The sequence below is a fragment of the Hippopotamus amphibius genome, chromosome 14 (assembly GCF_030028045.1).
Source record: "Hippopotamus amphibius kiboko isolate mHipAmp2 chromosome 14, mHipAmp2.hap2, whole genome shotgun sequence".
Lineage (NCBI taxonomy): Eukaryota > Metazoa > Chordata > Mammalia > Artiodactyla > Hippopotamidae > Hippopotamus > Hippopotamus amphibius.
The window spans coordinates 55,827,554-55,850,508 of record NC_080199.1 but is presented as its reverse complement, the minus strand read 5'-3'; the positions used below and the strand labels follow the sequence as shown (position 1 = coordinate 55,850,508).

The 22,955-nt window shown below is 38.3% G+C and overlaps 1 protein-coding gene across 1 annotated transcript in view; it reads left to right on the top strand.

Moving 5' to 3' along the window:
- The window catches only part of VWA8 (von Willebrand factor A domain containing 8), a 340,198-nt gene that overhangs the window by 212,367 nt on the left and 104,876 nt on the right, over positions 1-22,955 (top strand). The window contains exons 30-36 of the mRNA XM_057707109.1: positions 6,273-6,383; positions 7,479-7,543; positions 7,954-8,079; positions 9,194-9,303; positions 9,957-10,111; positions 15,381-15,576; positions 21,903-21,984. Of these exons, the coding sequence (XP_057563092.1) occupies positions 6,273-6,383; positions 7,479-7,543; positions 7,954-8,079; positions 9,194-9,303; positions 9,957-10,111; positions 15,381-15,576; positions 21,903-21,984 (845 nt within the window). The remainder of the gene's footprint in view (positions 1-6,272; positions 6,384-7,478; positions 7,544-7,953; positions 8,080-9,193; positions 9,304-9,956; positions 10,112-15,380; positions 15,577-21,902; positions 21,985-22,955) is intronic.

Genomic DNA, 22,955 nt, shown 5'->3' with positions numbered 1-22,955 from the left:
AGAGCCATGTAAATATACTGAATAGAATTGTCTTCATCTGTTTGGGCTGCTATAACACAAGTTCCCTAGACTAGGTAGCTTATGAACAGCAGAAATTTATTTCTCACAGTTCTGCAGCCAGGGAAGTCCAAGATCAAGGCGCCTGCAGATCTGGCACCTGTTGAGAACCCACTTCCTAGACAGCTGTCTTTTCATGGTAACCTCGCATGGCAGTAGGAGCCGGGATCATTTTCATGTCTCTTTTATAAGGGCACTAATCCCATTCATGAAGACCCCACCCTCATGACCTCATCACCTCCATAGGCCCCACCTCCTAATACACTGGGGCTTAGGACTTCAGCATACAAATTTTGGGAGGGCATCAACATTCAGTCTATTGCAGGAATACACTGAGATCCTTTAGTATCTAATGATGCACAAGTTCCAACCATGACTACTATTGTAAGACAACAGTAATTAATAATTAAAAGTACAGATGCCCAGGGTCAGGCTAAAAGTAATTCCAAACAAAAGCTATAGATCAAAAGACAGTCTGTGTTTCAATTAATGAGAATTCTCAAGGTCTTCGTTAATCTGTACTATCCAATAGAAAGGAGTACAATGTTTTTGCAGACCTATTACCCACCTAGTATCTGCTAAATAGTATACTAAGCATACTACTCATTCATCAAATATGTATCATTTGCCTGCTATTAGGGATACTGCCATGAACAAAACAACAAAAATCCTTGTTCTCAAAAGCTTACATTCTGGTGCAGAAAGATAGACAATAAGCAAAATAAATAATTACATCTTAAGTTAGAAGATGAGAAGCAAGGGAACATAAAATAGAAGCCTGGGAGGAAGATTGCCTTTAAAACAGGGTGGGTGGGCAGGAATTGCCTAACTGAGAAAGTGATGTTTAAGCAAAGATTTGATAGAGGTGAGGGAGGGAAGAGATATCAGGAATAAGAGAGTTATAGGCAAAGGGGATTATAACTTCAGAGGCTCAGAGGGTGGAATATGCCTCTCCATCTTTAAAACAGTGTGGTGGGGAAGATTGAATGAGGGGGAGAGTATAAGGAGGTGGGGTCAAAGAGGTCACTCAGTGGGTTGGGTCAGGGACATGGCGGAGGGGTGAGGAGGCAGATGTGTAGAGCCTTGTCAATCATTCTAATGTTCTGCACCCTGACTGTGAGGAAAGCGGAGAGTCTTAGACGGTTTCAAGCAGAGGAGAAACAAGATCTGACATATTTTTAAAGGGTTTCTCCAGCTCCTCTGTGGTGAATAGTCTATAGGTACTAAGGCAGAACAAAGGAGACAAATTAAGAGATTTTTACAATGATCCAAGCAAGAGATCATTGCAGTTTGGAAGAGGATGGAGGTCATCAGTAATGATGGATTCTGGATATATTTTGAAGGTGGGACCAGCAGGATTTTCTAACAGATCAAATATACGAGATGAAAGAGTATAAACTAAGGTCAACTTTAAGATTTAGGGCCTGAGCAACTGAAAGGATAGATCTGCAATGAACTGAGATGAGGAAGGAATTGATTTGGGAAGGAAGATTAGATGTGTAATTAAATTTGAGATGTCTATAACATATCCAAGTAGATGATTCTAGTGTTTAATGGAGAAGTCAGAACAGGAAACATAAATTGGGGATAAAGTCATGAAACTGAAAGAGATCACTAAGGGAATAAATGTGGGTGGAAAAGAGAAGTCTGAGCCCTATGCCCTGGGGCAAAGAAATATAAAGAAATGAGAGAGATGAGGAGTCAACCAAGGGAAACTGAGAATGAGTGGCCAGTAAAGTAGATGGGTAAACCAGGGTGTGGCATCCCAGAAGCCAAGTGATTAGTATCTCAAGAAAGAGGATCTATTATTAAATGCTGACAAATGTGTCAAGGAAAAAATACATACATTATTCCATGTTATTCTTCCAGAGGCCCAGCGAGGTAGCTTTAGCAATATTTACATGTGAGAAAACTGAGTCGGGAAGTTTAAGTAACTTGCCCAGAAAATAAATGGTAGGTCTGAGGTTCAAACCAAATTAGATTGACATCACCAGAATTAAATTTCATCCATGCTGTCACTCACTGCAGAAACATGGGGAAAAGAATAGTCTGAAAAATTTAAAAAGTATTCACAATAGGAAAATATTGAAAAAAGTGTATTGTTACTTGTTAAGTATTTAAAGATACTGTGAGAGTAAACAGTACTTTTATTTTTTTAATTTTAATTGTTTAATTTTTAATTTATTTTTTAAAATATTTATTTATTTGGTTATGCTGGGTCTTAGTTGCAACAGGTATGCCCTTTAGTTGCAGCTCAAAGTCTCCTTAATTGAGGCAGGCAGGCTCCTTAGTTGCAGCATGTAGGCTCATTAGTTATGGCAGGCGAACTCTTAGTTGCAGCATACATGTGGGATCTAGTTCCCCAACCAGGAATCAAACCCAGGCCCCCTGCATTGGGAGCATGAGTCTTAACCATTGCACCACCAGAGAAGTCCCAGAAACAGTACTTTGACTGTTTCTAATCAAAAATAAAAAATTATATAAGTAATATATCAGTATTTCACTGAGTAAATAAGTCAGCTTTAGGCTTTGCGTAAAAAATTATCACAAATTCTGAGTTAATAAATTTTTTTCTGGTTTTTGCAATTTTTTTCCTTTCTATTTTCTCCTAGAAGCAGAATTTATAAATATCCAGCTATTGCTTATAAAAGTTTGTGTCCATCACGTTGGAATAAGAGTTTTACTTTGTAGATTTCCAACAAAGTATTAATGCCATTGAATTGAATTCTACAGCCAGAAGAATCTGTCATAAGAAGCACATGATATCTTGGTGATTTTTGATTCAGTAAACCAATCAAATTTAAATAGGAGTCTAAATTTGGAGTATTTATTCAAACAATCTTACCAGAGTTTCAGCTGTCAGATAAACTGTTGAATTTACGTATACCAATTCTTTAAAAGTATGGGATTTTTAGGTTTTGGGGAAGTATTTTATTTTCTCAAAAGATCCAGTTATTTGGCAACATTGCTGACCAATACTCTGCTCACTGATAACGACTTTCATCAAAGAAAATATGTTTTTCAGTGTAAAGATGTGCTTGACTTGCACAGCCCACACTTTCCCTCCTGGCATTCTTACATGCCACCTGGCTTATCCCTTTGACCAGTTTCAGCAATTTTCCAGAAGGTTACCTCAATGCCCTGAGCAGGCATGCACAGCTTATCAGGACACCTTCTCTACCTGTCGTCTCAACTCCCTCTTCTTTTCCCAGAGAGGATATCTCAGCTGTCTGTTTTATATTATGTCCCTGAGGATATAAGACCTCCTTAATTGCAAATGAACAGCATGTAACTATAAAATTTAACAAATGATAAATAATTCTAACTGAATAAAAAATGAGGGCACTGCCATCAGTTCCTTCTTCCCCATTCTTCCCTCACTGAAAATGGAGCTAAAATATTGTAGAGAAGTACTTCCATTAATTCATCTGTCCCTTGTCTTTATAAAGCTTGGCAACGGATACATTTCCCTGGTTAGTTTAAGAAGTTGTTCAAAAATTCCTTGCTAAAATAAAATCTTAAGTGAGGAAAGGGAAACTTTGCTATGCCTAAAAATAAAGCCTCCTCCCTCCTCCCTACCGCTACCTTCCCCCCCCCCCCCCCCCGCCATGAGATTACTTATTACATCTGTACAAAGTTTAGAATTTCAGATTTTAGGACATTGAGGTCATCCAGAGGTTACTTTTCTCCCAGTCAAATACAAACATAATAAAATTGCTCACTTGCTTCTCCTCCCTGCCCCCCTTAAAGGAGTGCCAAAACCACAGTTAACATGTACTCATGGGTGACGCAAAATTCTATTTTTAAACTCAGACAGAATATATCATTAGTCATTTACAGAAGGAAACCATTAACATCTAAAAGGATGGAGCAGCAGAACTCCTTCATGTTGCCAATTGCTTCTAGAACTACTTCTAAATACAGCAGTGGCTGTGTATACACACACACACACACACATATATGTTTTCTGTTACTTAGAAAGATACAGCTTTTCAGTTCACTTATGCAAGTTATGAGTATATAAGTATTAGACCCTAAAAAGGAAGAAAAATGCAAAACTGTACTCATTTTTCTGCGTAATCATATCTGTTTAATCATCTGCTTATTCTTCTACTTAATCATATTTTGAGATCAAATGTTATTTTTAGGACTTTCTGTTGCTTAGAAAAGTTAATATTATCCCAAATTGCTTAAGTGCTAACAATTCGTGTTAATATTATACATACTTATCATAAGAGAGTTTCTCCTTTAAAAAAAACTCAGGATTTAATCTAGAATAGAGATGGTGAATTTTTAACTTACTAATACATTTTCTTAAGGAAAACCTTAAGAAACTTTATTTTCAAACTTTCAAATGCCAGGAACGGTGCTTCTTATATGACATGTTGATTTTAAAAAGAGTATTACTAACACACATGCTTAATGGAGAATTGCATATTATACAGAATGATGCATTCTAAGAGTGTTGATGGAAAAATTTGAGCCTTGTCAACATGCTTAGTAGAATTTTTTAATACAATCAAGATTCAGAGTATATGAAATAAAGGAAACTTTGGTATAAATACTTCTTTAATTCTTGGGCACTTCAGTAAAATTTGCTAGTAAAATAAATTGAAACCACACTGCAAGGTCTCAGATTTGCAGATGAATCATTAATCTATTTCCATTTCTTTTTATTTCTCTCTAACTAGATTATGTGATAACGGGCAAGGATCGTGCTTAATTCATCACTGTATTCTCCTTTGAGCTTTAAATATAAGCTGCTCAATAAAGGTTATGGAACGAACGAACAGACTTCTCATATTTTGTATATATTTTGCAAAATATGTAGTAATTCTTCGGGTGCTTTGTGATTTTATTTTCCCCAAAGAAAGTTCTTGAAAAGTTCATAAGGGTTAGGATAACTGAAGGGGCCCCAAATTTAAAACAAAACAAAATAAATAAGACAAAACAAAATAAGCAAAAACAAGAAAGACAATTGCGTAGCGAGGCCTGACAAACAACTTGCTGCTGCCTTTTTCTAAACCTGTTGTTCTAATCTTTAAGAGTCTTTAAATTTTAACTAAAAAAGACAATTTCTTTGCATCTCTTTAAAATCTTTAATCTTTTCTGGCTTTCTCAATTTTATTTATTTTTTTTAAATTTTTATTATTTTTTAATATTTATTTTTTGGCTGCATCGGGTCTTAGTTGCAGCACGCAGGATCTTCATTGAGGCATGGGGGCTCTTTGTTGCGGTGCGTGGGCCTCTCTGGTTGTGGCAAGTGGGTTTTCTAGTTGTGGCGCACAGGCTCCAGGGCGTGTGGGCTCTCTAGTTGAGGCACATGAGCTCAGTAGTTGCAGCGCACAGGCTTAGTTGCCCCACAGCATGTGGGATCTTAGTTCCCTGACCAGGGATCAAACCCCTGTCCCCTGCATTGGAAAGTAGATTCTTTCCCACTGGACCACCAGGGAAGTCTCATGGCTTTCTCAAATTTAAATTCTTATTTCATGTGTTTCTGTTCACTTATTTTAATATCTAAGGTTAATTTTTGTTTTTAAATGTTTTCTTGAAAAAGATCCTAATTACTGAGAGATTATTACTTCATTTGCATAACTGTGATCAGTGTTGCTGGAGCAGTCTCCTGTCTGTATATTATTACAGCACCAGCTATGAAAGTTCTCAAGCTTAGTGAATTTCAAGAAGAAACACTCCTTACTAGCTAGGTTCTTGGGGTCCTTGATATTTTCTTGCTAACCCGTCTTTACATCATGTACATATTTTCTGAGGTGAACCTGGATTTGTGAAAAGAATGATGAGATTCAGTTATGCACAGTGTAAGAGGGTTTTCATCAGAACATTCTTTAGGAACAATTTTGATAAAAGTAAATGGACTTTTAAAAATTATCAATTCTCTTAATTTCTTCATTAGTATGTAATAAAACAGAATCATGGTTAAGCTAGCCTACATTTGCAAGGGGATGGTTTTAAGATAAAATCTTCAAAGAGAAGATTCTGCATTACAAAATTAGCAATATTTTCATTATACCATCTAATACTTTAAATTCCGTATTAGGGAAAAACATTTAGTGTCTTCGTGGTGTCTCTTAAATATTTCAATATTGTTGTCTTCCCTTTGGTTTATCATTCACTATACCCTTTATTCCCAGGTTGCCAAGAGATTGCTGCTTTATTTATAAATAAACAAACAAACAAACTGTTCTCTTTATTTCCAGAGCAATGTCATCCTGTTGTTGGATACCACTAGCCACGCCCTTCGTCGTCTCATCCTACCTTCAGAAGAGTTTACACCTAAGAAAACTTCCTGGTGGAGCAAGGAGGAAGCTGTAAGAAATACCCAATTTGTCCAGCAAATTGCCAAGGATTTTCGATAGCTTTCTAACCATAAAAATGCATGCCTGCCCATCCCTCATGGTGCCTTTTATGCACAAGAGAATTCTCTTATTATGCATTTTTAAATTTTAATATGATACAAGTAGGTAGATATAGATACATATATAATTAAATATCAGTAGCTTCTTTTTGTATCCAGCATAGTCTCATGAAGATTTGTCAGGACTGAACTAATAATAATAGGAGATCATGAGCTGTTTGAGCGTTGTATTCGTGACAGATCCCACTTTAATAGTTTTCCAGTTATGTGTTTATGTTTGGATTTATGTAATGAACCTATGAGTACAACATCTGATTGTATTTACTAGATAAATAAACATTTTTTAGCTTATTAATTAAATTAAACTAGTAAACATTTTGGTCAACCCACAAAAATTTATTCTGCCATTTAGAAAAATGTAATGGATATAAAATAAGGCTTACCCTCTTCCCTGCATGACAGCATACTTAGGTCTTAAGAGACCATGAAGAAAGATATTTTAAACGTCATAAATATATCCAAATCTAAGAAACAAAGCATTTCCTACATATTTATGCTTTGGTACAAATTCCACAGTTAATCACTAGATAGCATGTTTATTTCTAACCAGTATTTGGCATTATTATTTTTATTACGATTTTTTTTTAAATATTTATTTATTTATTTATTTGACTGGGTCAGGTCTTAGTTGCGGCCCGCCGAATCTTGTTTGCTGCATGCAGGCTCTTCGTTGCAGCATGTGGGATCTAGTTCCCTGACCAGGGATTGAACCCGGGCCCCGTGCATTGGGAGCACGGAGTCTGACCCACTGGACCACCAGGGAAGTCCTCTAAAATGTTATTCTAAAGATGTTTTAGTACATAGTTCACAATGAATTTTGAAATATATTTTAATCCATGTTACCGTAAGAGTCCTGGAGTGGATGAAGAGGTAGCTTCTCAGAGAATTGCGTGTTTTACACGTTGAAGAACTTTGTTTAAGGAAAAGCAGCTGAAGAGACATGACTGCATCTGACACATTTAACGTGAATATTTCGTTTTGTCTTTAGGAAACTTACAAAATGTGTAAAGAATTTTCGCACAAAAACTGGCTAGTATTCTACAAAGAAAAAGGGTGAGCTCTTTGTTGTAGAAGATTTAAACTGGAATCCTTATTCTGTCCATTCTGTTTCCTCCTTTAATTATACTTGTTTATTGTAAAACTAATGTAATCAAATTAGAAATATTTTATTCTAAAAGTACCTTATCCCACATTGCAGAACAGACATAACAAAAGACAGTGCCTGTAATTCCGTATACAACCACTACTAGCATGGCAGCTCTCACTTCCTATTTTTAATTCTTATACATACCTTTCCATAGTTTCTCAATTAACATTTTTCTCTGTTATTATCTAGTCTTAAAAACATTGTTTTTAGGGTTGTATAATATGGTATGAAACGACTGTGGCATGGTTACTCGACCAATATCCTCACCATTTCCTTTCAGAGAGTTTTCTTTCATTCTTTCTTTTTTTTTTTTCAGGAACACCCTGGCTGTGCTGGATGTTCTAGAAGGGCGAACTCACACCATCTCGCTTCCCATCAACCTCCAGAGGGTTTTTCTCGTAGCAGAAGACAAATGGCTTCTGGTGGAGAGCAAAACACATCAGTGGGTAGATCTACATGGTACCTCATGGAGTGTGCTCAGTTAGCCAGCATCCTTACAGCTCTGGCTTCCTGTGTCTGTCTTTTAACAATTTCTGCATTTGGCAGTATCTCTATAGGTGAAACTTTGAAGAAGAGGGGAGGGGAAATTTTAAATAAATTAAATGTCACTTCTTAGAGTAATTATCAAAGTGTTTCAGAGCATAACCTTGAAATTAACAGTGAAAACATAATGACTTTTACAACTGATCCATATTTCTTTAGGATTGTTCCTATTAGCATGCTGAGAATTCACTGTAGTCTCGCCAAACTAGAGATACTTCAGAATAGATTTTCAGTTCATCTATCCTCTCTTCAGATGACCACAGTCTCTGTTCAAATGCTGTTGCTTTTTTGTAACTTCACAGAAGCCACCCCTTAGAAGTTTCTTCTTCATTTTCTCTTATGTGCTCTTATTTGGTTATGTTTACGTTTGTGTTGCCCCCTCCATTAGACTGAACAATTCTTGATGAAAAGGACATTACGTACACTTGGCATAAGCAGGGTGCACGATAAATTTTGAGTCCCCCTTGCTCATGCCTTACATCTGCGGGCTTCAGGCAGATTCTCTGCCCCTCTGCTGACAGGCAGAAGTAGCCTGCTGCAAAAGACTCCCGGCTATTTATATATCCCTATATTGACATCTTACAAACAAGTAGATCTAGGGGATTACAGCAGTGGGGGCTTCTGTCCCTGACCAGTCACCTATCAGGGGTTGAGCTGATATGTGACCTATTACTGACTGATCGGTCATAATAACAACAGGCTCTGTGATAGTACGGATGTGTCTCTTTAGAGTTGCTTTTTCCTTTTCTTTTTTTTTTTTAATGGCCCTTCCTCTTATAGGAAGTATTGGATTTCTAGTTCACATTTATCACTGCATTGTTATTATGCACTACTCTTTATACAGTGTTAAGAAGTTATTTTTCAAATTCACGATGAAACTCTGAAACTGCAAATTATACTCAGAATATAAACAAGAGGCTTTAGGGGAAAGAAACTCTGATTTTTTCCTAGTCTAGCCTCATAGTTATTAGAAAAAGAAAGACTTTTCACTTAGATGTTTTATTTGTTTACAGGAAATATCTTTTAACTAAGCCTGCACACATCGAATCTGAGGACAGTGGGGTTTGCCAGTTGTATGTGCTGAAAGAGGAGCCGCCCAGCACAGGGTTTGGAGTCACACAAGGTAAAGACTGTGTTCTGTGTGTTTGTGGTCACAAATCAGAGGTTGGGCGGGTGCATGCCTGCATACAGACTGTCCTCTAGAATCATTTAAGTATAATAATATCAACATGTTAACTTTATACCGAAAAAAGAAAACTTAGTCACTACACTAGAAATAGTAAGTAAGAATCTACCGTCTTTTAAGTTCTGTCCTTGAAGTTTTTAAACTGACAAGTCAGAATGTTTACATATATGTAGGTTCCATGTCTGTTTTAGGATTGCATCATTTCTTTTTTACACAGACCATCGGGATTTCTACGTTATTCATCACAGTTTTGGGGGAGTGAAAAGTAATTATGAAAAAATCTAAAATATGCCATTGCTAAGACTGGTTTGGGTCAGATTTACCTCTTTCTGCAAAGTGCTATTAATATTAATCTTGATTACTAATAAAAATTTGAATTTCACAAATTCTTGAAATCACTTTGAGAAGGTGCCATGATTATGAAAACTGAGCTTTCTCATACTAAAGGCGATGACTGTAACTGAAAGTGGTTTCTCTTTTTTTAATTTGTGCTTCTCTGTTTGAGTTGGTGAGAATGAAATCTTGCAAAAATTAATTTCTGGAGCATTTTAGGGGCATATGGTGTTTAATGTTTCTCTGACACTTTTCAGAAACAGACTTGAGCATACCTCATAAAATTTCGAGTGATCAACTATCATCTGAAAATCTGAGTTCAGCTGTGGGACAAAAGATTGCCTCTCCTAACCGAATTCTCTCAGATGAGAATAGTTACGCTACAATTGTTATTGGTTTCCCAGATCTCATGGTAAGCATAAATTTCTTAAATGATTGAATAACTATTTCCTTCCCTCATTTGGGCCTATACTCTATAAGCCTATTTGAGGGGTAATTAAAAATGTGATGATTTTCTGGTAAGCATTTCAGATCAACATTCTGTTTTCCAGACCAGTCATTAAAAATGCATTCTACAGGGTTTCATTGCTTTTTAAAATTTAACATATAAAGTGTAGTGCAATTATGAAATTTAGTAAAGGAAAACCAGTATTATCCATACGTGTGACAGGTAAATACTTAACCTACTGACAGTGATTTTATATTATGTTGTCTTAATGTGTGCTCATGTCATCTGTCAAGAGGGACAATTTGACACTAATGAAATAACATTTCTTCTAGAATTTTTTTTTAAAGCTCTTTATTGGAAGGTAATTGCTTTATACTGTTGTGCCAGTTTTTGAGGTGCACCAAAGTGAATCAACTGTATTTATACATATATCCCCACATCCCCTCCCTCCTGCTACTTCCTCCCACCCTCCCTATCCTGGCCCTCTAAGTCATCACCCATCATCGAGTTTATCTCCCTATGTTATGCAGCAACTTGCCACTAGCTATCTATTTTTTTTTAGCTATCTATTTTACATTTGGTAGTGTCTTCTAGAATTTTTTAAAGTGAAATATGTTGAAGTCTCATTACTGTAGGTTAAATTTTTCAACACTCGTGAACACCAATTCACTTTCCGTTGAATTTTGCTCTGATTTACATCTTTGCAGCATCCAGATTATACTATAAATGCTGGTGGTCTCAATTTAATTTGCTTTTAATATTTGTTTATTTATTTATTTGGTTGCTCCAGGTCTTAGTTGCAGCAGGCGGGCTCCTTAGTTGTGGCTCACTGGCTCCTTAGTTGCAGCACACAAACTCCTTAGTTGTGGCATGTGAACTCTTACTTGTGGCACGCATGTGGGATCTAGTTCCCTGCCCAGGGGTTGAACCTGGGCCCCCTGCCTTGGGAGTGCAGAGTCTTATTCACCGCACCACCATGGAAGGCCCCAGTTTGCCTTTTTTTTTTTTAATAAATTTATTTATTTATTTATTTATTTATTGGCTGTATTGGGTCTTCAGTGCTGCACAGGGGCTTTCTCAGGTTGGGGCGAGCAGGGGCTACTCTTCTTTGCGGTGCGCAGGCTTCTCATTGCCGTGGCTTCTCTTGTTGCGGAGCACAGGCTCTGGGCACTTGGGCTTCAATAGCTGCGGCACATGGGCTCAGTAGTTGTGGCTCACGGGCTCTAGAGCACAGGTTCCACAGTTGGGGCGCACGGGCTTAGTTGCTCCGCGGCCTGTGGGGTCTTCCTGGGGCAGGGCTCGAACCCGTGTCCCCTGCATTGGCAGGCGGATTCTTAACCGCTGTGCCACCAGGGAAGCCCCCCACGTTTGCTTTTAAATGGCTCCTTCTGCTGTTATTTACTGTTATCTATAAAGAAGAGGCTGTTTGTAATCGACTTTTGGTGAAACTAGGCACTCTCTCCCCCGATGAAAACGTGAGAAAATGAAACATAAAGGTTATTTCAGCCCAAATTGACATCTGATAACCTTAGATGTAGCTCCATGTGTTTTGACTAAACATTTAATTTTCATCATTTCCTTTGTAGCTTTTAGATGGGATGATAGAATCACTTAAAGATATAAATATTGGCTCTGCTAAATAGTGCACCAGTCTCATATGCCTCAAAATTTTAGTGTAATTAATGAATGATGAGTACTTCAGGGCATAAGACTTTTGAAATCCAAAACCTGATGGATATGTGGCTTAGGACTTTGCCATATGTCTTCCTAATTATCAAGTAAAAAAGCATTTGCTGTGGATTATAGAACTGAAAGTGAAACGTTGTTGGGATACAGTACCTACAGCACCCTTGATTAAGTGAAAGAGTTGTATTTAATATGCTTTTTACAATGCTTGTTGCTATCAGTAGAGAAAATACTGGAGCTACTTTTCTGGAGGTGGAACTGTTTTAAAAATTGATCTTTTGATTGAAGAAGTTAGTATAGAAATACGAGGGTGAGTCAAAAATTATCCATGTTCCGGCTGTAGAATTTACAGAAGTTTTAATGTAACCAGAGTGCAGATAATTTTTGACTCGCCTTCATATAATGTCACTATAAAAAGGTAAGAAAGCTGAGTATAAGGTAATATTTGTATTGCCCCTGTAGACATGCTTTGTAGACTGTAGGACTAGTGACCCTGTTAAGTTAAAAGCTCTGCCCCCTATATTTGGTACCTGCCATATAGGAGACGTTCATGAATTTTTGTTTAATGAAAGATTAGAGTCGGTTAGACAGCCTTTCAGCATCGTATGAGAGCAGTCATATTTTTTAGATCCCAACACAAGTCAGGCACTACACTATTCTAAACCCTTTCATATATGATAATTCATTTTTACAACAATTCCACAAGGTTTTATAGATGAAGAAACAAAAACAGAGAGGATATATCCCCCACGCCACAAAGGTATTGAGTAAGGAAGCTGGGATTTGAGCTCAAGGGTGACTGACCCTCAAACTCATATCCTTTCATTACCACAGTGCCTTTATGTGAATTTCTTTTGATTCTCCATAAAATTATCAACAAAAGGGTATGTCATTCTCTTATTAACCTCTTATAGCGTTATCAGAGGCACCTAAATTATTGTTTTTCTTAACCTACTACCAAATGGCTGCAAAAACCTACAACAGGTATCATAGTGGATCCTCAATTGTGAAATGTTAAAAGCATTGCTTTTAATTTCAAGAGTAAGACAAGGATACCCACTATCGCCACTTCTGTTAAACATTGCACTGCACGTCTTTGACAGGATCCATTAAAACATTTTTGATAAATTGAATTTCATCAAAATTAAAAACTTCCACTCTGTAAAAAGACACTGTTAAGAGAATGAAAAGACAGGCTACAGGCTGGGAGAAAATATTGGGAAATCACGTTTCCAACAAAGGACTTGTATCCAAAATATATAAAGAGTTCTTAAAACTCAAGAGTAAGAAAATACTCCAGTATAAAAAATGGGCAAGGAGTGGCCCATTATGAGGTGTCAGAGGTCAGAGCCTGAGCAGAGATCCATGGTGGGGGAGGGAGTAACAACTGGCGATGGGAATCGAGTCCAGCCAGGCTGAAGATGGCACACCATGAAGGGGCAGCCTGGTGTGGGATGTGGGAGCCCACGTAAGGTGAAGAGTTCGTTGATGCATGCACCTAGCCCAGTGAGGGCTGTCAGGACCAAGCCGAGTGAGGAGGGCATTTGCCTGGAAGGGGAAGTTAGTTGTGAAATGGGAGGTGGGTCATATACAGTGGAACTGAGCCAAAAAGTAAGTATATTAAGGATAATGAAGTCTAGGTTTCTAACTGTTAAAGAAGGGAGTTACAGATACAGGAAGAAAGAAAATTAGAATGAGCCGTGTAGTAGTTGGATTGGAATTGTATGTATCGGGGTGAACTCATGGTTTTCAATATATTTAAGTAGATATAGAAATAAAATTGGAGGTAAATGTATAAAAAAATGGGCAAAAGATTTGAATAAACTCTTTACCAAGGAGGGTATATGGATGGTAATTAAGTACATGAAAAGATGTTCAACATCATTAGTCATTAGGGAAATGCAAATTAAAACCATGATGAGATACTACTATTGCCTATTAGAGTGGGTAAAATAAAATAAATTTTAAAAATTTAAATACACTACCGACTGTAAAATAGATAGCTAGTGGGAAGTTGCTGTAAAACAAAGGGAGATCAACTCGATGATGGGTGGTGCCTTAGAGGGCCAGGACTGTGAGAGAGGGAGGGAGTCGCAGGAGGGAGGGGATATGGGGATATATGTATGAATACAGCTGATTCACTTTGGTGTACCTCAAAAGCTGGTACAAGAGTATAAAGCAATTATTTTCCAATAAAGAGCTTGAAAAAATATATATTAAAAAAAAATTTAAATACCAAGTGCTGACAAGGATGCAGTGCAAATGCAACTCTCATAACATGTTTATGGAGGAACAAGTGCAAACAGTAAGCAAGACATTCCTGAAGAAAAGTCAAGAATAAAAAACAGAGGTATTTGCCCTCCTACATTTCAGGGCCTATTATAAAGCTTTAATAACTGAGACCACGTGGTATTGGCCTGGGGGTGGAGAAATATACAGTAGAACACAATGAAATACCCAGAAACAGAAGCATGCATATGTTGAACTGTTTTCTGATAACAATGCTGATCAGTGGTCAAAGGTTAATTGTATCTGAACAGTTAGCTGTCCATGTGCACAGAAGGATGAGCACAGAGCCCTGCCTCATACCACTCCCAGAAATCAATTCCTGAGGGTTAGGGAACGAAATGTGAAAGGTAAAACTTCAAAATGTTTAGCGAATGCATAGGAGAATATCTGTGATCTTGGAGTAGAGAAGAATAAATACATACATGGTGAAAATTTAAAGTCAAGCAAGAGGGGGACTTCCCTGGTGGCGCAGTGGTTAAGAATCCGCCTGCCAATGCAGAGGACACGGGTTCAAGTCCTGGTCCAGGAAGACCCCACGTGCAGCGGAGCAACTAAGCCCGTGCGCCACAACTACTGAGCCTGCGCTCTAGAGCCTGCAAGCCACAACTGTTGAGCCCACTTGCCACAACTACTGAATCCCGTGTGCCTGGAGCCGGTGTTCCGCAACAAGAGAAGCCACCAAAATGAGATGCCCATGCACCTCAGTGAAGTGTAGCCCCCAGTCACTGAAACTAGAGAAACCCCACGTGCAGCAACAAACACCCAATGCAGCCAATAAATAAATAAATTTATTTTAAAAAATTAAAAAAATAAAGCAAGAGAAAAAAAAAAACACACAAAATTCCAAAAGAGTTAATGTCTAGGGGAGATGAAAAAGATGTGATTGGGAAGGAGTCCTCCAGAGACTTCAGAAATGCTGGTAGTATACTATTCCTTATGCCAGATAGCAGATGCGTTTGCTGTTTTTTATTTTTAAATTAACTATAATTGCTGTATTCCCTCTTTTTAGTTATAATTCATTTCAAGATAAAAAATAAGTTGTATATTTCTGACTTGTCTGCAAATTATGATTATTGATGAAGCAGCTATCTTCTGTACCAGATTCAAAAAGGCTAAGCAATAATTTTATTTTCTTATATTTGTGAAATATGTTTACCACTGGTATCTGCTTAAAGGGCTGCGTTGTGAAAGTTGTGAATGTAGTTTATTGTACTTCAGTATTTGAATCTCTCTCTCTCTCTCTCTTTTTTTTCTTTAGTCACCTAGTGAAGTTTATTCTTGGAAAAGGCCATCATCTTTGCACAAATCAAGGGTCACTGATACAACATTCTATGGAGGAAAGAAGAAAACTGGAACCCCAAAACAGAGCAATTGTGTGACTCTTTTGGATACCAATCAGATAGTCAGGATTTTGCCCCCAGGAGAAGTCCCTCTAAAAGATGTCTACCCCAAAGGTAAGAAACTTACCAATTCCTAATTTGTCAAGGTAGTCAAAGGTAGTTTGGTTTGGGCAGGGATAGTTACCTTATCATTATCATTCTATGTTTATAAATATGAATAATTCTAACAGCGTTTAGTAGCTAGAAAGACCTATATGTGCTCAGAAAGTTTTCACTAAACTTGTCACAGTACATGATTGTAGCCATTGCTGTTAGAACACATCTTCATTTGCATTGCAATCTATACATTAACCTTACTTAGAACATATTTTCAAGGAGACTTAAAAATTATTAGAATGTTACGCATAGAAAATGGGGCTTGACTTTTGCCTTAAACCCCTGTGTGTAAAGGCCATGGACTTATGCAGCCTGATTCACTTACCAGTGCTCTCAAAGACAACTTATGTTTATTACTACATAACATATGCCAGCTCCTGTGCTGATCACTTTCCCTTGTTTAAATTCATTTAATCTTCAAATTCCCATTCTATCATTAATGTACTCTCAAATTTATATGCAGGGAAACTGGCACAGAGCGTTAAAATAACTTGCTGGGGGTCACCCCAGCAGTGGTCAGCAGAGCTCAGATCTGCACCAAAGACTTCCAACCCAAGGCCACAGCTATTCTTACTGAACCACACTGGCTTTCATCATAAAGGATAATTATGAAAATTTTTGATCATTGAGCCACTGATGATTATTTGCATCACGGTGGTAGTGATATGTTGTCCTGTGTTTACATTCGTTATATTAGTGTGGACTTCTTAAATATACTAAACGTGTTATGATCATCTATTACTGGGTTTGAAAAGTCCTGGTTATATGATAATGTTAGAATTAGTTCCTCCCAAATAAATCACTGTTTCCTTAGAATGTTTTTTATGGTAGAAAAGGCACGTGAATATGCCGACAATGGCTGCAGAGTGCAGTAGAATGTTCACCAGGTGATATATAAACACAAAGGAGAAGCTTACAACCCAGGCCCGTGATTCTGAGCTGACTCTTGAAAGGTGAATGGGAGGGAATCAAATGAAGGAATTGTTCCAGGAAGAGAGAGCCCCACATGAAAGGTACAGAGGCATGACAGAGCACCCCAGGAACTTACAAGAAATTCTATACCAGAATTCAGTGCACCTTCATCCACCCAGAAACCTAGGGGTCAGCCCTGATACTTCTCCTCCCTCATCCGCCACATCTAACCCCTCATCATTCGCCATGTCTTTTTGATACAACCTTCATATATCTTATATCCACCCACTTGTCTACTATTCTGTTGCCAACATCCATATCACTACCACCTTGCACTGCAACGCTGCAGTAGCCTCTGACAGAGTTCCCGCTTCCATTCTTCCCCCACGCCCCCTACTCATTATCCACATATCAGACAGCGTGATGTTATTTAAGTATTTTATTGTTCTCATTTGTTCTTATTAAGGTCCAGTTTATATACAGTAAAATTCGCCCTTTTTAGGGCAAACTTTTTGGCCAACACAGCATGTATCTACCCCTTTGCTAACACCACATTCTCTCTCTCCTTTTTAAAATTTTTTCCCAGTACCACACTCTCTCGATCCAGGAGAGAATCTTTGTCATCATCCACACTGAGAGCTCTACCTCATTTATTTTCACTGCTGTTCATTTTTGGTTAGATTAACATCCAGTGCTTATATTGTTATGATTATATAAATGCTATTTATAGCTGAGCTATGTCTTATAATAGCATTATTGCTTTTTCTTTTCATGGAGTTAATAATCATGTATTGTTGCTAGTTTAGTTTTTCATGTACCTAGCACAAATTCATCCTTGAAGTTTTCCCTATTGTCAAAATATCTTAATATGTTCAAATAATTGGGTTTATCAACTTCACTTTCTTGGCGGCATCTCTCCTGAAATCTTCTCATCTTTTCTAATCTGAACTGTTTGAACCCTAGGCCTGTGCACAGCCAGCTAGCTCCTGAGATGTCCCTTCACCGTTTTCTTAGGATTTTTTTCCTTTTAGCCCACAGTAAAAAACTTCTTCCTATGTGTCAGATACTAACCTAAGCCCTTTATGTACATTTGGAATATTTAAGGAACATTACCTAAAAAAAAAGGAGGGGAAATAAAACTAGCAAACAAGAGAAAAATGGAAAAAGATATAAACAGGCAATTTTCAGAAGAGTAAATCACAACACATAAAAAGATGTTCAAACTTAACTAGAAAGAAGGGAAATGTACAATAAAAGGTCTGACCTTTACAAGAGAAGATGAAGATGGAGAGGAGCCTCATCTTTTATGCTGCTGGAATAATAACTTTGGAAAACAATCTGGTAATTTCACTCTTAAATATATACGCTACAGACTCCCCACATATACACAAGGAGACAGGTACAAGAATACTTGTAATAGCAAAAAATTGGAGGGACTTCCTAGGTGGCGCAGTGGGTAAGAATCTGCCTGCCAATGCAGGGGACACGGGTTCAAGCCCTGGTCCGGGAAGATCCCACATTCCATGGAGCAACTAACCCCATGCACCACAGCTACTGAGCCTGTGCTCTAGAGCCCATGAGCCACAACTATTGAGCCCAAGTGCTGCAACTACTGAAGCCCACACGCCTAGAGCCTGTGCTCTGCAGCAAGAGAGGCCACCACAATGGGAAGCCCGTGCACCACAATGAAGAGTAGCCCCTGCTCGCCGCAAATAGAGAAAGCCCGTGTGCAGCAACGAAGACCCAACACAGCCAATAAAATAAATTAATTAATTAATTAATTAATTAATTTAAAAAATTGGAAAGAACGTAAACGTGTATCAGTAGAGAACAGAAGAGTAAATTGACGTATGTTCCATTTTTCTTGTTTACTAGTTTTATTTCCCTTCATTTTTTAGATAATGCTCCTTAAATATTCCAAATGTACATAAAGGGCTTAGGTTAGTATCTGACACATAGGAAGAAGTTTTTAACCAAAAACTATCATATAAATGTACTGGGAGAATGGGAAAATGAGGTGGTAGGCAGGGGGAAAGGTGTGTGAAAAAGAGTTGAACTCTCATCTCACATGGTAAGAAGTCAATAAATAATGCCTAAAACTAAAACATCAAGACAGCAGCATAAAGATAAAGGCGAATATCAAAGAAACAATTTTAAAAAGTTGAAAGTATCTCTGGGCTCAGAAAATGAGGCATTTGAGGAGTAAAGTCGGAGCCGATGATTATTTCTTTCAGCCTGTTTGACTCTTTCATCTGTGTGCCTGTCGATTTCTGATGATAATTCAAACTCAATTAATTTTTAAAAGCAAATAGAATCCCGCCACCTGATTAGTCAGGAACTTATGCACATCAGCCTTTTATTAAAGAAATCAGTAGCAACTGTTAAGGCTACTCTCCTGGTGGCTTTTACAAAGATGCTATAACTTGTGGTTAATGCAGATGGGGAGAGATTTACTTCTCTCTTCCAATCATTTTTCTTCTAGTTCCATGTTAGCTTTTTTTTTTTTGTCTTTCCTTTAAATCACAGGCCTCAACTCTTTAAACACAAAATAATAACTCTTGATTGAAAGCAGCACACTGTTTTTTGAACTTTGAGTAAATTCAAAGATCTGGTATCAGCATGATTGCAGGGCACACATCACTCTTTTAATCCGTGAACACAGAAGTGCATTAAACCTAGTAGTTAACAGATGTACACCTAATTACATTGCTTGAAGGAGTGAATTTTTTATATAATTTCATCTTCCCTCTGATAATGCTCTTGCTTATTTTGCCTGACAGTTTTTATACCCCTCCTAACCTTGGCACTGTGAGTCTAAGCTGTCCACGCTCTTTAACGGGAACTGCACACTAAATCCTGTGGCAGTGACTTCCCTTTAATCGTTAGTGAACTAATCCCTAAATGTAATTTATACCTTTCTTCGAAATCCACCTGGATTACAAATGTAATGGAAATTTACTGAACCTCCGTCCCCTCTACAGTTTGAACCATTTAAAATGGATAGAAAAGGATTTGGCTAAGTTTAGAGGGAAATCTGGCCACAGTTTTCACTTCCTTAATTCAATCGTGTATTGTGAGCTGATTTATTTTCAAATCTGTAAATATCAGTGCTGATTATTTTTCAAGCCTTACCATTACCACCATCACTACCACCACCATTAAAGTGCTTTATAGCCACAAACTGCCTTTTCTGATACGTGAAAATATTTTTTTAGGGTAAGGAATAAAATTCTTGCTTTCTCCTTCCTGAAATAGATACAGCCATTATTGCATTTTGTCATCCACTTTATGCCATGGAATTAACTTGCACATTGAAAAAAAAAAAGAAAGCTGCAGGAAAAAAGATACTTAAAATAAATTGACTTATTTTGCTTTCACGGGCAATCTAAAAGTACTGGTGGCAGTAGCTCAGCTTAATACTACTACTTATGAAAAAGAGAGTGCGTATAAGTGGCAGACCAAATGTAACTGGTTAGCAAGGCAATGCTAGTCATCCCATCCGCTTCAATAACTGGTCATTTTTGGCAAAGAACCTGGGTCTATAAATAATTCAACCCACTTCAGTTAGGTCCTAACAGCAGGAGCTGTCAAAAATGATATACGGTGCAAAACTTTGTCCAAGACTGACCTTGTATCTGAGGCAGCGTTTCCAGTGCAGGCGGTGTGTGACTTATGATAAGCATGTCGGCTTTATACAGATGGCTATGTGGGGATGGCCAATTCAGCTGGGTGGTCGGTTACCATCGTAACTCTCTTTTCTTGCCCCCTGCTATCCCTGGACCTTCCCTTCCTCTTGGCCCCCTTTGCCCCCTGGGACCACTCCTTGCCTAGCTCTGTGGCTTGTACCTGGTCCCAGGGCTGTGATTCCCACCCTGGAATCCTTTCCAAGCCCCTAAAGGCTCACAGTGATTTAAAAAAAAAAAAAAGGAGCTTTCCTCTTTATGGCTGTGGGCTCCTTAGACGAGGCAGGAACCACACACATCTCTTTCCTCTCTATCCCAAATGCTTCATATAATGTCTGGTGCAAAGTAAGCTCAACCAGGTTTGTTGAATAAATAAATATATTGAGGTCTTTAGATGACCTACTCAAAAACCTTCTGCAGCAAACATGAAATTAAAATGTCAAGTTTCTTTTTTATTGGATAAATTCAATGTGGACATTCTGGATATCTCATTCTAATCAGAAATTGTAATAAGAGACAGACAACAGACAAAAATCTTTAAGAGTATGAGTGTAGGGGGCGATTTTTTTAAAGAGACACTGGTGGCTAAGATTTTGTAAAATAAGGCTATTTTTAAATGGTTGCCCTACATTAAGCTCAGGTAGGAGCTGCGTGGAGTGGTGGGCAGAGCAGAGATTTTAAAGCCAGAAGGAAGGCCTGGTTTTGAAAGCCTTCTCTATCTCTCTCCAGGCAAGTCCCGTACTATATCACCTCTGTGAGTCTCCACTTCCTCATTTCTCAAACAAGAACCCAAGGTCTTTGTCGTTGTCGTATTGAGAACACTGTCTATAAAGATTAAGTGGGGTTCCTTACTCAGTGGTGGCAGCTGGTGCTGATGAGCGTGGTGGTGGTACTCGGGGCTTTGGGAGAAAAGTCAGTAAACCCCTGGAATTTGCTGGGCAGCAACTCTAGAATTGGAGTTGTGGACTCTGGCCCCCATATCTCATTACCTTGTACTTTCCCGCCTTTTCATACTCTTCATGACCCAGAGTCCTCACTGCACTGCCCGATCCTCATCTCACCTCTTCCTGTCTTTCAGGGCCCTAATAATAACAGACACTGTGGGTGGAGCAACGACTCACTGGGTGCAAATAATGTTTATGACGCTCAGATGCTGTCATTATCCCCATTTTACAAAGGATGAAGGCAGGTCTCAGATAGAGAACTAATAACTTGGCCAGCGTGAAACATAGGAAATGTCAGAGCCAGGATTTTCTACCAGGCCCGTCCGACTTCAAAGTAGATGCTGATTCCACTTTGTTACACAGTCATTGTTGTGATTTCCTAAGAAGGAAAAAGAGAATTCCGATGATGAAATGATGAAATATTTTCAGATAAACTGTAAGTGCTAAAACATTGACCCATCTGGGGAAGCTATCAAAGGAAATTAAAGGAATTTAGGTAATTCTCTGACAGTAAAGAATCACTAACATGCAGCTATTTGACAATCTCTGTATTTCCCTGACAAAAACATAATTCTGAGAGTCTAACCTCAAGCCTGGAATTGGGTGGCCCAGGACTTTGTCAAGTGGGTCCCAGAGTTCTGCTCTGGGCTAGTGATAACTTCATTCCACTTTTAGCAGCATCTGTGCTTAATTTTTGTATCATGCAGTAATTTAACATTTGGTTCGTGTCTTGACTTGTTTGCAGGTGTTACCCCTCCACCAACAGCTGGTTATATAGAAGTCACTGATCTGCAATCAAAGAGACTCCGATACATCCCTATTCCCAGGTAATCTATTTTCACCTTTTTTCTTAGCTTATGTGTCAGATAAAAAAATAAAATAAAAAAAAGAGTGAATTCTCTCTCTCCAAGTACTCTGAATAAAATTGTGTGCTTTTTGCTTCCTTAAATAGCAATCTTTTTTTTTTTTTTTGGCCGTGCTGTGCAGCATGTGGGATCTTAGTTCCCCAACCAGGGATCAAACCCATGCCCCCTGCAGTGGAAGCCTGGTGTCTTAACCACTGGACCGCCAGGGAAGTCCTTGTTCTGCATTATTTACTGCCATTTTTATTTTCATTTTGGAAAAATGTTCAAATGTTACCTGGGTGTAAGTCTAACAGCTTTCAAGCCTTCATTTCTCTTGATCTGTCCTAATGATAACCAAAGGATTCCAGAGATTTGGAATGGAACTCTTCACCACTGACTGCTTTTATTCCTGTGCAGCAGTGGAAGCAAAGCATTCAAACTAGCTGGACTAAGGGTATAAAAAGAGAGACGATGCTCCATCTCTTCCTTGAGAAACGCAATTCCTCACCGGTAGCCCATCCCTTTCTGGATGCATCCATGCCTGATCTCCCTTTCTCAACCTAAGTGTGCGCCTGCCTCTGTATAGATTGATGTCGCAGCCCCTCTTAACATATACTGCCTCTCAGGCAACTGAGGCCTCACAACACAGTGGTTAAAGCCTCACCCAAAATCCTGGGCAGAGGAGCCTGGAGAGCATTCCAGTGTGAGAGGAAGGCCAGGAACACTTGTCAGTCACCCAGACATCACCAGACCTCCTGTTGGCCCATGCTTCTGGAAGAAAATTGCTCAGCGTGACGGTACAAAATAACTCAGAGATGCAGTTTCGTTTCTTAGGACCTTTTCGTCAGGTTTGAGAAATATGAATAATGAAAGTATTATTAAAAGAAATAGATTTACTTGTTCCAACATACACAAGAACACCTTCTTGGAACATCTTAATGTGTCAGTTTAAT